The sequence below is a fragment of the Equus caballus genome, chromosome 5 (genome assembly GCF_041296265.1).
Source record: "Equus caballus isolate H_3958 breed thoroughbred chromosome 5, TB-T2T, whole genome shotgun sequence".
NCBI lineage: Eukaryota > Metazoa > Chordata > Mammalia > Perissodactyla > Equidae > Equus > Equus caballus.
The window spans coordinates 80280408-80295779 of NC_091688.1; the positions used below are offsets into that span (position 1 = coordinate 80280408).

The 15372-nt window shown below is 39.2% G+C and overlaps 1 protein-coding gene across 1 annotated transcript; it reads left to right on the plus strand.

The window, feature by feature from the left end:
- Positions 1-358: 358 nt before the first annotated feature.
- On the plus strand, positions 359-15151 carry GBP6 (guanylate binding protein family member 6). The gene is made up of 11 exons (XM_005610437.4): positions 359-623; positions 3888-4105; positions 4846-4973; positions 7655-7764; positions 7966-8162; positions 9503-9748; positions 10465-10745; positions 11446-11658; positions 12624-12726; positions 13052-13245; positions 14227-15151. Exons 2-11 carry the CDS (start codon positions 3916-3918, stop codon positions 14452-14454), a joined length of 1890 nt encoding a protein of 629 aa, XP_005610494.3. The 5' UTR covers positions 359-623; positions 3888-3915; the 3' UTR covers positions 14455-15151.
- The last annotated feature ends 221 nt before the right edge of the window (positions 15152-15372 follow it).

A 15372-nucleotide genomic window follows, 5' to 3' on the forward strand; every position in this document is an offset into this window, starting at 1 on the left:
AATTATTTATTGTAAAGTATGCTTGTTTAAACACACACATATATATATAATATAATATTACATATATAATATATTTTATATATATATATATATATATATATATCAGGGAACATATTTAAAATGGTAAAAGCTTTGCACTAACAAAAGTACCCAGGAATCCTACTAAGAGAAAAATGCTTGAAATATTCTTGGTTTATAGAGCTTCCCTTACATTTGTGCCATGGGTTTTCCGGTTATTTTGTGCCAAGGACACTTCAGCCAACTAGGACAGATGTATCAAGAAGAGAAGCCGTGAAGCCTTCCAAGATGGGAGGACCAAGGAAAGCCACTGGAATGTGTTTCCTATGCTGCAACTGTTGAGTAACAGCTGACTTGTGCAACTTCCTCTCACCCTGCACCAAACACCCATATTCATGCTGGTTTAGCACACTTCTGCTAACTAATAATACTATGAAGTACTTTTACTTTCAAGTTCAGTTTTATCATACCATTTTCGGTAGAAATTGCTCACTTCCTCAGTCTGTTTTAGCTTTTATAAGGGAGGGATAGAGGTGGTAGGAGCAAGTGAGCAAGGGGTGAGAGGCAACTCAGAACTGCCTTGGACCCGTGGTGCTGTGGAGCAGGTACGTCCATCTTCTTTTACAGTCAGCTTTGTCTTGGACTCAACTCCTGATTTCTGATTCAAAGTGATAGCTGAGGAACGGGCTGGAAGGGCATGTTGCCTATTGTCTGGCCTGCAGGGGTCTGTGGCTGGCTTTAGTTCTGGGGAATCTCAGCTTCTCCATTTGGACCAGCAGCAGCTTGTTAATGTTCTTCCCTGATCCCATGATGGGAGAACCAAACTCCTCTCAATAAACCAAACTTCTAATTAATTCTCACCTCTAAGTTACTACTTTACTGCAATTCTTTATATTACTCCTGTTAAGGAAAATCTTTCCTACTAATGCTCAGGATCCTAGCTTATTTTACCTGCTCAAGCACTGGGCTCTTGCAATTGCATCTCCTCTTCTCAAAACACATTTTTTTTTTCTATTCTCATCAACGTATAAAATGTTTGAATATCTATCATCATAAAAATCTTTCCTGGATTTCACTTCCTTGGTTACCCTCCCTCATTTTTTTTTTGTTTGGGAAAAATATGGTTTCAATTTTGTTTTTCCTTGACTACTATTGCTGGTAGCATATTTGAAGTCAGGGATTGTGATGCCTCCAGCTTTGTTCTTTTTTCTCAGGTTACTTGGCTATTTGGGGTCTTTTGTTGTTCCATATAAATTTTAGGATTCTTTGTTCTATTTCTGTGAAGAAAGTCATTGGGATTCTGATTGGAATTGCATTGAATCTGTAGATTTCTTTAAGTATTATAAACATTTTAACTATGCTTAGTCTTCCAATCCATGAGCATGGAATATCTTTCCATTACTTTATTTCTTCAATTTCTTTCAATAATGTCTTATAGTTTGCATTATACAGGTCTTTTACCTCCTTGGTTAAATTTATTCGTAGATATTTCATTCTTTTTGCAGTGATTGTCAACAGGATTTTATTCTTGAGTTCTCTTTCTGCTAGTTCATTATTAGTGTATAGAAATGCAACTGATTTTTGTAGGTGATTTTGTGCTCTGCAACTTTGCTGTAGCTGTTGATTATTTCTAATGATTTTTTTTGGATTCTTTAGGGTTTCAAATATATAGAACTATGTCGTCTGCAAACAGTGAGAGTTTCAATTCTTCCTTTTCAGTTTTTGTTTTTTTGTTGTTAATATTGTTAATATTGCAATATTGTTAATATTGTTTCTTTATTTTGTGTTCTGCAACATTCCTGATTTACTTATTTGTTCTGATAGTTTTTATGTAATCTTTTCCACTCTTTGCAAATGGCTTTCTGCCAAGGAAGACTTTTACTAATTAGCTGGGCCTTGGTTTTGAGCCTTGGGCTTAACCTAAGGAGAAAACTTAAAGTCTTTTCAGGTGTTTTCTGAGCATGCATCTTCCCTGGCACTGTGTGTGTTTTTTTTCTCTTTTCCCATATACATGCTCTCAACCTTCATTTATCTGGGAATGTCTTAATCTCTACCTCATTTTTGAAGGGCGGTTTTTGTGGAGATGGTATTCTATGACATGCTTTCCCCTCCTTTCAGCATTTTAAATACACCATTCCACTGCCTTCTGGCCTCCAAGGTTTTTGCTGATAAATTGGCTGATAATCCTATTGCATGTGATGAGTCACTTCTTTCTTGTTGCTTTCAAGATTCTCTCTTTGTCTTTTGACAGTGACATGTCTCAGCATGGGTCTCTAGAAATTTACCCTACTTAGAGTTTGTTGAGCTTCTTGCATTTGTTGATTCATATCTTTCACTGCACTATCACCACTTTGGAAACTAGAAGTGTTTCAGGAGCTGTGTGCCAGCAACAGGAACAAAGGCAACATATGTGTATTTTTTAAGATAAATCACAATATCAAACAACCATAATATCTTGCTGCAGGCATCTACAGGTCAGTCTCCCCGCAGCTTTCCCAGGCAATGCCCACTGCTTTTTCCTGCCTGAGATCCAAATTAGGTAAAACAGAGACCCGTCCCTTAGGCAGCTCATGACAGTTTAGAACTTTGTAAACAAAGTCTTCTCTGCTCCATCCAGTTTGAAGGAGGAAATTTGAAACTGGGCTTCTGCAGTAGATGATCTGTTTTGTCTTCACTGGTATTCTCTTGCCCTAAGCATCAGTGGATCCATCTCAATGTAGTTTTCCTGAGCAATGCCCAGTGCTTCTTTCCACCTGATATTCAAGTTATGCCACTACCTACCCTCCCCAACCCCTGCTTGAGATCCATGTGAGGTATGAAGAGGTAGGCCCCAGACAGGATAGAACATTGTAAATAAGGTCTGCTCTATTCCCTCTGGATCAAGGGAGGGAATTAGGAACAGGGTTGCCATCTACTCCAGACAAAGACCACACCACACTGGGGAGTATGTGGGCCAGGAACAAGCAGAAACACCACAGAATTTTGTACCATTTTGAATGTGGCTTTTTCTTTTTTTTTAATTTTTAAATTTTTTTTTACTTTTCCTTTTTCTCCCAAGAGCCCCGGTACAAAGTTGTGTATTTTCAGTTGTGGGTCTTTCTAGTTGTGGCATGTGGAATGCCGCCTCAGCATGGCTTGATGAGCGGTGCCATGTCTGCACCCAGGATCCAAACTGGCGAAACACTGGGCCACCGCGGCAGAGCCCACCAACCTAACCACTCGGCCACAGGGTCGGCCCTGAATGTGGCTTTTTCTTGAATGGGTGTTTGCTTGGTTGTTTTAGACCTTTGAGTGTTTTATAGAACTACTGTAAGGTTATTCTAGCCAATATTTTGGTTGCTTTTGATGTCTCCTTGGGGAAACAAGAGCTTAAAGCTTTCTAGTCTGCCATTTTGCTAACTTGTCTAGGTTTTTAATCCTGGCTCTATGACTTATTCACTCAGCCTGTGTGAGACTGATTTATCTTATTTGCAAAGTGCGTATAGTAATTTCTAACTTGCAGGTTCTTGTAAGTATCAGTGCAGGTGGAAATGTAAAGTGTGTATCATAAGGCTTCATATATCGCAGGCCCTCAGTATGTAATAATGATTATTTGAGGTATTTGTTCCAGTACCTGAACAATTACTTGAGGTAAAGTTTATTACTATTATTACTATTGAAGTAAAACTTTTGAGAATGATAATACTCTATGTTTCATCACTAACGTCATCAGACCCTTGAGGGAATGATGAAAGAAGCCCTCTGCATTATGCTAATTCTAGCTTACATTTTGTCTCCTAGAAGGTACAGAAGTCCCACCCGGTTCTAAGTTGATAGGTGCTTTGAGTAACTCTGGGTCAGAGAATGACTTTGTAATCTTATTTCTACAGGGAGACTCCTCTAGGTTGGTAGGTTGCCATGGCATCTGGACCCAACATGATGGCCCCCATTTGTCTGGTGGAAAACAACAATGAACAGCTGTCAGTGAACCAGAAAGCTATAGAGATTCTTGGCAAGATTTCTCAACCAGTGGTGGTGGTGGCCATTGTAGGACTGTATCGTACGGGCAAATCCTACTTGATGAATCGTCTTGCAGGACAGAACCACGGTGAGTGTTGCACTGGGTCAGGAACAAATTTCTTGACTCTAGTTATATCCCCCCTTGTTAATGTTCTTCCCTGATCCCATGATGAGAGAACCAAACTCCTCTCAATAAACCAACCTTCTAATTAGTTCTCACCTCTAAATTACTACTTTACTGTAATTCTTCATATTACTCCTGTTAAGGAAAATCTTTCCTACTAATGCTCAGGATCCTAGCTTATTTTACCTGCTCAAGCACTGGGCTCTTGCAATTGCATCTCCTCTTCTCAAAACACATTTTTTTTTTTCTATTCTCATCAACATATAAAATGTTTGAATATCTATCATCATAAAAATCTTTCCTGGATTTCACTTCCTTGGTTACCCTCCCTCATTTTTTTCTTTGTTTGGCAAAAAATAGGATTTCAATTTTGTTTTTCCACTTGTCCCTTTCCATGTCTCTCTTCAATTCACTTCTTTCTTTGAACTTCACCATTCTTTTGATATGCTCTTGTTATGGTTATCAGTGACCTATGGTTCCTCTTTGTATCCATCTTGGGCCCTTGCTTGCCATCATTCTCACTGTTAACATCCCTTCTTTCTTGAAGTAGGTGACACACAAAGTAGGACATTCTTGAAGAAATTAGAGAAAGCATCATATTGTATGCTGGGCTACTTACATTCCATCACGTCTGACTTTGTAGCCCCTTGACTGCTTAGATCATCTGCTGTCACTGTATGTTGCTTTCTCCTGTTCCCTTGCAGGTTTCCCTCTGGGCTCTACTGTGCAGTCTGAAACCAAGGGCATCTGGATGTGGTGTGTGCCTCACCCCTCCAAGAGGAACCACACCCTGGTTCTTCTGGACACAGAGGGCCTGGGGGATGTGGAAAAGGTAAGGCAGAGAATCACAGACAGATCCTTTTTATTCTAGATTGTCTCCTTATCTCTTCATGATCCTTTGTAATTTAACTGCTGTGATCTGTTTGTAAAAGCTAGAAATTCAACTACAGTAAATGAGACACACTTTTGATTTGTTTGAATCTCACTTCTAGGTAAGGTAAGATACCATGGCATATTAGATAAAGTCTTTTGTTTCTTTGTACTGTGTGAATAATTTGACTCATTTTAATAAATAGTTATTGAACAGCTGAGTTCCAGGCCTCTGGGCTTAGTACTTTAGATGTTAGTGACCAGAGTAAAGGTCCTGCTCTCAAAGAGTCTTCAGTCCAGTTAAGAAGACCATACACGTGTAGTCAGATTTAATAAAGAGCGATTGGGAAAAAAAGCAGGTTGCAGAGAGGAAGAAGTTGCACTGCACTGCAATCCTTGACGTCTGTCATTTACATGGGCGCTCTGTGGCTGGAGAGGCCCTTTTGAGTTATCCTGAGTTGGGACAAACATGCTGATATATCATTGAAAGGCTGCTCTGGAAGCCTTTCTAATTAAGAGGGCTGATCCCCGAGGGCTGTCTTCCATCAGCACTCCCAACAACTGGAGAAACAAGCCCTTCAATCTTGAAAGGTGATCCAGGCAGTACATCACAGTTTTTACCACGTACAGTTAAGCATAAGGCGCCTTGGTGGGAGAGAGGAGAAACATCAACTCCAGCCATGGGTGAGGAAATATTTCTGATTCACTTTCTGAGCTATCAGATGAAATGTGTATTTGAGGGTGGGAGTTAAGATTTGGGTTTACATTTCTTATGCTGAAGCTCATCAACCATCCACAGAGCATTCTGGAAGGCTTTGAGACACCTCTGAATGTACTAGTTCTAGAAAAGCACATGTCTTTGTCCTACAAGAAACATTTTAAGATGGATTTTTGGTATTTTAGCTTTCCACTAATGGTTGAAATAAATGAATTCTCCTTTTTTCCCCTACTTTCAGACTTATTTGGAAATTGTATCCCAAATTTCTGTAGCTCTTCATTTCTTCCCAAAGAGTAGTTACGAATTGTGTTTATTTTTAAAGCTGTATACCAAACAATGATATAGTCTTGTCTAAATAATTTATTGTTTGTCATAAGTGCCACTTCTTCTCCTAATTGATTACTTTAAAAAATTGAGGTTTGGGGAAATTAAGGAATAGACTATTTTTCCCCCAAACTCCAAGTTGGAGTCTTCTAAACACAAATCCAAGTTTTTAGATTTACTCTAAGGAACAGCTTTACACATATTTTATAGTAGAAATAATTTCTGGATTGTGCTGTTGTATAGACAATGATGTAATTTGCACAAACTAATGAGCCTGGCCTTTAGGGCTGTTCATCAGGCTGCGCTAGAGGTTACCACCCAGACTTCACTTCTGCACCTACCCTCTGCTCCAGTCAAATCTAATAACTCTATTTTTATTGCAAAGACTCTTGTATGCTACCTTCTCTAATTTTGCTTCTGTGGGTCTTTCAGGCTCACATTCAACTAATTCTTTAACACTCAGCTCAAGACCAACTTTCATAGCTCTGTTCTTCCTTGATAGACATAAAATTTTCATTTAATACTATAACTAAATGTTACACTGCTTATATACAATACTAAGATGTAAACTCTTTATAGATAATGTCATCTTTGTTGCAATCATTGTTATGGATGTTTGTCATTGCTTTGAAATACTCAACTTGAAAGTAACAGCTGTCTTTTTTTTTTAAGATTTTATTTTTCCTTTTTCTCCCCAAAGCCCTCCAGTACATAGTTGCATATTTTCAGTTGTGGGTCCTTCTAGTTGTGGCACGTGGGACGCTGCCTCAGCATGGCCTGATGAGTGGTGCCATGTCCACGCCCAGGATCTGAACCGGCGAAACCCTGGGCCACCCAGGCGGAGCTCGCAAAGTTAACCTCTCAGTTATGGGGCCGGCCCCAGACAGCTGTCATTTTTAGCTTTGCTTTTTTAAATCTAAGAACAGTGGGAAACATTTAGTAGCTTCCTATGAATATTTATTGATTGGCTATAATTTGAATACTCAGTTATGCCAACTATAGTATATTTTATATGGCCTATGATTAATAAAGATGTGAAGAATGAATAAGTGCTAACACTCATCATTAAATAGGTAATTACACCCCAGGTATGGTACTAGTTTTTCTATATTATTCTCCTCTATCCAATTAAGGAAAGAGAAGGCCCTATGAAGATTAGAATTTTTTTTTTTTTTTAAAGATTTTATTTTTTCCTTTTTCTCCCCAAAGCCCCCGGTACATAGTTGTATATTCTTCGTTGTGGGTTCTTCTAGTTGTGATACGTGGGACGCTGCCTCAGCGTGGCTTGATGAGCAGTGCCATGTCCGCGCCCAGGATTCGAACCAACGAAACACTGGGCCGCCTGCAGCGGAGCGCGCGAACTTAACCACTCGGCCATGGGGCCAGCCCCTAGAATTTTTTTATATATGAAAAAATAACAATCACAAGAAATGTCTTTGTAATTGTCAGAGCTGATATCTGCATTTATGTCTGTCTTCAAATATTTCTTTGCTTGGTGAGTATGTTAAGTGAAATAATAAAGGAAAAACTGATAGAATAAGCGTCTGAATGAAGTGATAAAGAGTAAACTCCTAAATCTCTTGCTCAAATGTGCTTTCTAGGGTGACCCTAAGAATGACTCGTGGATCTTCGCCCTGGCTGTGCTTCTGTGCAGCAGCTTTGTCTACAACAGTATGAGTACCATCAACCACCAGGCCCTCGAGCAGCTGCAGTATCCTGCCAGGAAGCCAAACACCCAGTTTCATTGAGATTATGGGAAAGGAGATGGAGTCAGTTTCTTTTTCCCTGTCGCTTAGTTGGCTTTGGTGGAGTAGAAGGGACCCAGGGCAAAAGAGAGTGTTTATAATAATTTTTTATTAGAGAAATGTGGGAATTGTAGGCAGGGAGTTTCTTTTCCTTAACTACATCCTAGTTATGTGACAGAGCTCACAGAGCTCATCAGGGCAAAGTCTTCCCCAAGACCTGATGAAGTACAAGATTCCACAGAGTTTGTGAGTTTCTTTCCAGACTTTATCTGGACTGTACGGGATTTCACCCTGGAGCTGAAGTTAGACGGTCACCCTATCACAGAAGATGAGTACTTGGAGAATGCCTTGAAGCTGATTCCAGGTATCAGAGGATGGGCTGGGCAATGGATAGTCCAATAAAGGGTGGGATGTCCTAAATACTGGCCATCATCTTTGGGTTGTATTTGTATTTGAGACTAGGTCAAAATCTGTAGAAATGGTGACTGGAAGGTGGGTTGAAAAGCTCTAGAGACAGGAGTTTAAGTTCACTTCAGAAAATTAGAGCCTAAAGTAGAGTAAAATGATTCAAAACCAATTTCTCCTGCTCACAATAGGTAACTTAGCATCCGGATTACAATGGGTGCTAAAACTTTCTAAAGGCAAGACACTTGTACTCCCTAACTTGGCTTCTGCTTTTCTATGTTGAGGAAAACAACAACTTGCTAGACATGAAATTATAATGAAAAGCTTATCAAAAGAAAAAAATATCTTTCATGCAGTTAGGTACTATTCTTCCGAAATAGGGATATAACTTTCTAATGCCTGCATGGAGATATCATCTACAAAAATGACTGTGTTCTAAATAAACCTGAAGAAGTATGTGTCTTTTCAATCTGCGCCTTTGCAATATTCCCGATAATTATCAGAACATTCATTTTACTTTCAATATTATAGCATTCTCTTAATTCCCACATATTTACCCATGCTATAATTTCAAAACGATACATTATTTTAAGGGTTATATTTACATGGATGTGTATTTGATGAACCTTGAGAGAAACATCAATTCTGATTTATTCTTTCCTGCTTTCATGTTTCTATCTATGCTTTCTCAAAACTTTTATTGAGAATTTGGCTAGGCAGAAGAGCAACAATGTCAAATCAAATATAGTCATTTACCTCAAAGAGTTTACAGATTAGTGGTGACATCTGAAAATTACATTTTAGTTACATTTACTCTTCAGAGGTTTTTGCTAAAAGTAGCTAACACTGTACACGTTATTTTTAGCATCAAAATAGTTTTCTTTAAATAATCAGGGTTTCATTCCTAATATTCTTAATATCATCCATTGTCCCTTGTTTGTGGATCCTCTTTTTGGACCCACAGCTCAATTTCAACATGGGATCAAGTAGATTAAAAAGTTACATTTGACCTTTCATCCTTTTAGCCATTTATTCAGTAAACATCTAATAGACAACTATTTTACCATATTCAAGTCTGGGGACACCAGCCATTGGTTCTTTTGCGTGGATCAGGTGTCTCCCCAAATTCCTCTCCAGAATTGTATAAGTCTGCTGTGCAAAGAATTATTGAATGTCTACGTTAAGGGAGTTAGAAGAGTAGAAGATGGCAAAGATTAAAAAATCTCTGTTATTTAAACCTTTAGTTCCCTTGACCCAAGACTCTTCTCACTGTAATCTCTGTCTTGTTCTATACTACAGGCAAGAATCCCAAAGTCCAAGCGTCCAATCTACCCAGAGAGTGCATCAGGCTATTCTTTCCAAAACGGAAATGTTTTGTATTTGACCGGCCAATAAACGACAAAGCACTCCTAGCTGACATTGAGAATGTGTCTGAAAACGAACTGGATTCTAAATTCCAAGAACAAATAAACAAGTTCTGTTCTCACATCTTCACCCATGCAAGACCTAAGACTCTTAGAGAGGGAATCATGGTCACTGGGAATCGTGAGTCTCCTTTTCGCATTTTTGTAGGGCCAAATATATGGTGAATATATTATACAATGTGTTTTCCAGAATTTTTGTTTGATTCTATATGGAATTCTGGGTATACACATATCCATACTGCAAGAAAAAAATGTGTATATTCTATAGTTATTTCACTTTAGGGGGTTTACAAATCCCTCTTCAAAGTTGCAAACTTTGTCACTGATATCGGTGGCTTCCACTTATCTGAAGAATTTCTCCACTGAAAATAAAACCACTAACTGGGTGTGAAAACAGAATATACTATTTTCTCAGGGGACATCCTATATGATAAGTGTTCTTTGCAAGGAGAATATGAAAGATATTTTTGGAGTTTAGGGCAGTCTCAAAATAAAGATTAGCCCATAAATCCCTGAAAATCCATTCAAAGCGTCAGAATTAGAAATAAGCATAAATCTGATTTACTCTGCCTCATCTGTCTACCTATGCAATCTATGTTTTCTTTAATTTTTTTAATGGGAAACTATGTTTTCCAGATACCATTTTGTATATTAGATAAAGGTAGATTTTTAATTTTTTAGCCCTGTGGTCTGAGAACCATAAGAATGAAAAGTCAGTAGGAAAACGGAAGTGATAATAGTAGAAGGAGGTAGGGGCGTGTGTGTGACTTTAGAAATGTACTCTCAGAACCTTGGATCCTGTTGAGTGACGACTTGGTACTTATGTGGCTTATTCAGGGCTGAGGACTCTGGTGGTGACCTATGTGGATACCATCAATACTGGAGCAGTGCCTTGTTTGGAGAATGCAGTGAGAACTCTGGCCCAACTTGAGAACTCAGTGGCCATGCAGAAGGCAGCGGACCATTACAGTGAGCAGATGGCCGAGAAATTGAAGTTGCCCACAGACACACTCCAGGAGCTGCTGGACGTGCACACAGCCTGTGAGAGAGAGGCCATTGCAGTTTTCATGGAGCACTCCTTCAAGGATGAAAATCAAGAGTTCCAAAAGAACCTTGTGGTAATTTGTCTTAGTATTTACTCTTTGTGACCCTCCCCCTTGAAGAATGAGGCCTAGAAGTGCCTTTACTGACCCTGTAGCTTGTCTCTTACTCAAGGATAAAGTAGTCTGGATTCTTATAGGGGATAGAGTTTCAAAGGATTACATTTTTCTCCTCCCAAACCTCAGATATTTTGTCTAGAAATCTGTGTGATGCAAGGAAGCAAAATCAGTATAGATAGCCTCCTGAAGTGAATATTTCTGTGGATTCCACGCCTGCCCAGAACACCCAAAAGTCATTCCTGAGGTGGTTGTTTTTTCTGAGAACACTCTTGCATTCCTGGAAACCAAAATTTCTCTTATGGGACCCTCAATCTAGGCCATTTTCACCTTATATTGCTCCTTGTTGTATCATTGTAGTTAGAATCACTGAATGCTACAGCTGCAAGGAACCATAGAGATTAGGTAATGCAACTCCAACATTTCATACTCAGAACTGGAGATGCAGGGAGGTTAAGAAGCTTCCCCATAGTCTTGCAGAGAGTTTTCAAGGTTGTGAGTAAATCAAGCCTCGTGATTCTTGTTTTATTCCATGTCCTTCTCCAACAGAATGCTTTTCTCATGAGGACTACAGTTAGACCAATCCTTCTCCCAGATTCTTTGGAATTTTATCTCTTCGGTACCTTTCTTCTGGTGACATCCCTCCACATTTCCCTTGCAGGAAATCATAAAGGATAAGAAGGAGGATTTCATACTGCAGAATGAAGAGGAATCTGTTAACTACTGCCAGGCTAAACTTGATCAGCTTTCAACGGTCCTAATGGAAAGCATTTCAGCAGGGACTTTCTCTGTTCCTGGAGGGCACAAGCTCTACATGGAAGCAAAAGAAAGGATTGAACGGGATTACTGGCGAGTGCCCAGGAAAGGAGTGAAGGTGAGGAAGAAGGGGAGCACCGGGAACCTGCAGAATAGGGTCAAGGGAGTCTCCTGTCAACCCGAGAGCACAGCCCCAGTTGTGGGTAATAAGAGAGCTTGGGGATATCATGACAGCTGTAGCTTTTAAGGTCCACTATTCGCTATTTATTCCTGAGGAGAGTAGAAATGTTCATTTCCCAAAAGTGAGTACGGATATCTGAAATCTATTGAAAACAGAATAGAAATTATTCATTTCTTCTTATGACAACATGGCATTCAATGTGCCAAGTGCTGACAAGTTACAATTAAAGTCAGAGTCTTTGCACTCAAGGCTGATCAAAAGTGAGAGTGAAGTCAAATACATAGACAGTTGCACACAGGGTGATAACACTTATGAACCTGCAGAAATGGGCTACATAGGTGGTAGTAACATGTAATAATGATAAAAAAATTAATGACAATAATGCAATGAATATGTATTGAACTGCTATTACCTGAAGGCATAGTATAAGCTCTTTTCCTAGACTTCTTAATTTAATCCTTCAAATAGCATTAAGAAGTATCTACACTTATTGTCAACATTTTACAGATCTGAACTGAGAGTCCCAGACAAGTTAAAATAACTTGCCTTAAGTAATAGCCATCAAGTGGCAGAGGAGAGAAGCAGCACAGATTAAAAGCAAAATTTCTCATTGGGAAGGAAAACTATAAAAGCACCAGAGATGGTGTGTTTGTAGAACTGAACGTAATTCTGACTGGCTGGGACCCAGAGTGGGTAGAATGAAGCAGACTGGCTGAGAGGCTGGAGGGAGACAGGAAGCAGGAGATTTGGAGAATCTGGTCAATCTAAGGAGCCTGGGCTCTGGGGAGGGAGCCACTGTAGAATTTTAAGCATGAAGCTAAAATTACATGGACATACTTGTTTTTGCAGCGTTAATCTCCCCAGTGGAAATCTAAGTTCTTTGCCTCTTCTTGGTTCCTCAGGCAAACGAGGTCCTCCAGAGATTCCTGCAGTCGCAGGCAGCAATAGAGAACTCCATCCTGCAGGCAGATAAAGCTCTCACTGAAGGAGAGAAGGCTGCAGCAGGTATGTGGCAGGGCTTAACTCACAACAGGGAGGGTCAGTCCCTGCAGTGTCATTTGACAAGTGTGAGAGCAAAGCTTTCCTGAAACCCGGTGCTTCCTGTCCTTCTGTGGAACAAACTCCTAAATCTGAAAAGAACAAGGAGAGTTGTGGGTGCACATCAGGCAGACAGGGCCTTTCTCATCACATTCTGAAATGTGGTGTGGACACAGGGAAATTCTGAGGTTTCCCCCCTCCTCTTTCAAATTTGGTTCTCTCTCTGAACTCAGGAGGGTAGAGACCAGTCCTCACTTAATTTTCTTCCTTCTCTCAAACCTTCCTGGGGCAGTGGAGCGGGCCAAGAAGGAGGCAGCTGAGAAGGAACAGGAGATGCTAAGACAGAGACTACAGGAGCAGCAGCAGCAGATGGAGGCGCAAAAGAAGAGTCTCCAGGAAAACATAGATCAATTGGAAAAGAAGCTGGCGTGGGAAAGAGAAAACCTACTGAGAGAGCAGAATATGATATTGGAGCATAAACTGAAGGTAAGTACAGCCATGGCCTCAGGAGTGCTGGATGGTCATCAGTGTGCTACCCCAGAAAGGTTTGGGTGCAGGTCACAGCAAGACGTGGAAGGAAGCATCATTGCCCTTTACTGCTTGTGATTTATTAAAACTCCGAATCCTTTGAATTCTCCTTTTTTTCATTTTTTAAAGAAGATTTTGAAATCTCCATTTTACATAGACTCTGGAGATTTCAGGACAAGCATTGGCCCCTCCAAGTCTTTGGAGAATGTAAATGGGGTTTGAGCTGCAGTTTTGGGGGATTTTAGAATAATCTCACGAGGCCTGATGAAACAGATATCCCAACCATATGTATTTAACATGAGCAGCAACTGGTTTGCTTTACCAAGACCACTGCCAATTATTAGGAACCCTACCACCACCCAAAGATGCTGAGGTAGATCTATGCTGACATAAAACTATCAGAGATGTCCAGACTTAAAACACGGGGAAGAGACAGCTTCTAAACTTGCTGCATTGTCTCCAGAGGTAGACAATCTACTCACTTGATCATATGGCATAGGAGGAATTTTCTCAGTATCCGTCTGGACATGTTTATACAGATTTCTGGAACAGCTCATAAGTTCCCGTTATTCCTACAATTTGGATGACTGTACTATCCCAAGTGGGACTGAGAATTGGTGCAATCTGACCAATGCTACCTCTTAATTGGCATTTTTTGACTGGAACCTAATACATTTGTCCTCATGTCAGCCTTAGCATCCTAAAAAAACCCTAATGGTGTGTAAATATTAGGAAGTCTTTAAACTCTGCTTCCTCTCAATGTTGAGGTCCAAACCAGGAGTATTCCTAGTTTCAAAATCCTCCTTTCATGTCTGAGTAAGAGAGAGTAATTTTAGGATAAAACAAAGAGAGTTTGACAAAGCTCTTAAATACAGATGTAATTCTTGAAAAAATATGGATTTTAAAAATTTTACTTCCCTCCTCACTTTTTTTTTTTAGGTCCAAAGAGATCTCCTTAATGAAGGATTTAGAAAGAAAGCTGATGAGATGAATGCAGAGATAAATGGCTTGAAAAATATGATTGATACTTCTAAAAATGATGATACTCCCTGGGTTGCAAAAATCTTGGACAGATTTGGCAATGAGGTCACTTCAGTATTATCTGCTCCTGCCAAACTTCTTGGTAATCTTGTGAAAGGCGTAGGCTCACTATTTAAAAAGAATTAACTTTCCTTTTGAAGAAATTATAGAATGTGGGTATATGCACTGGTTTATTTTGATTGTATGTTTTTCACTTTCATTCAGCAAAGTTTTAAAAAAGTGGCTATTAGAGGGTATCAATGCCTGGCCCATGTTACATAGAATAAAGGCATGTACACTTTGATATAGCAGGTTCACCTTAGGAAATACACATATGCACAATCATATGTATACAAAAAGTTCAGGCATTGCTTTAAACGATGAAAGATTGGAAAGTGCTTAAATATCCATTTATATAAATTGGTAATATGAATTTAACATATCCATATACTGGAAGACTATGTAGCCAGCAAGTAAATTGACAGTGGAGCTCCATTTTACAAATGTAGAACGATCTTGAAATTATATTTTAAATTGGAAAAAATGAAGTACAAAAGAGGGTGTATAATGTGTTCACCGTAAAAAAGATGTAATTATTATGTGCAGTCTTACATGTGTACACATAGAATACGTCTGGAATGATCCATTAGATGCTAGTAACATTGTTTTTGTCAGGGGAGAACTGAGTAGCATCAGGGGTGGGGGGGAGGACATGTTTTTCATTATATATTCTATCTTTTGAATTTTATGAAAAAAGCTTATGTTACTATTTCATAAATAAATAACAAAGAAGATGTAAAGTATAATGCCAATAATGATAATAATAAAAGGAATGTGAAATTCACTGTTAGATCATTACATTGCTCCTTGCTTCTAGAAATGACAGCTTGGTTAATGCAGGGTCTAAGGCTTACATCAGAATACCAGAAAGCATAAAATTTTCATCCCAATTTTTTCATTTTGGCCTTGATTTTTAATCACTTATATTTACTTCAAAACTTTCCCATTGCCCTTTAAAATCTCACCTGGAGGAGCCTCTACTTCCTGTCTTTGAATTACACTTTT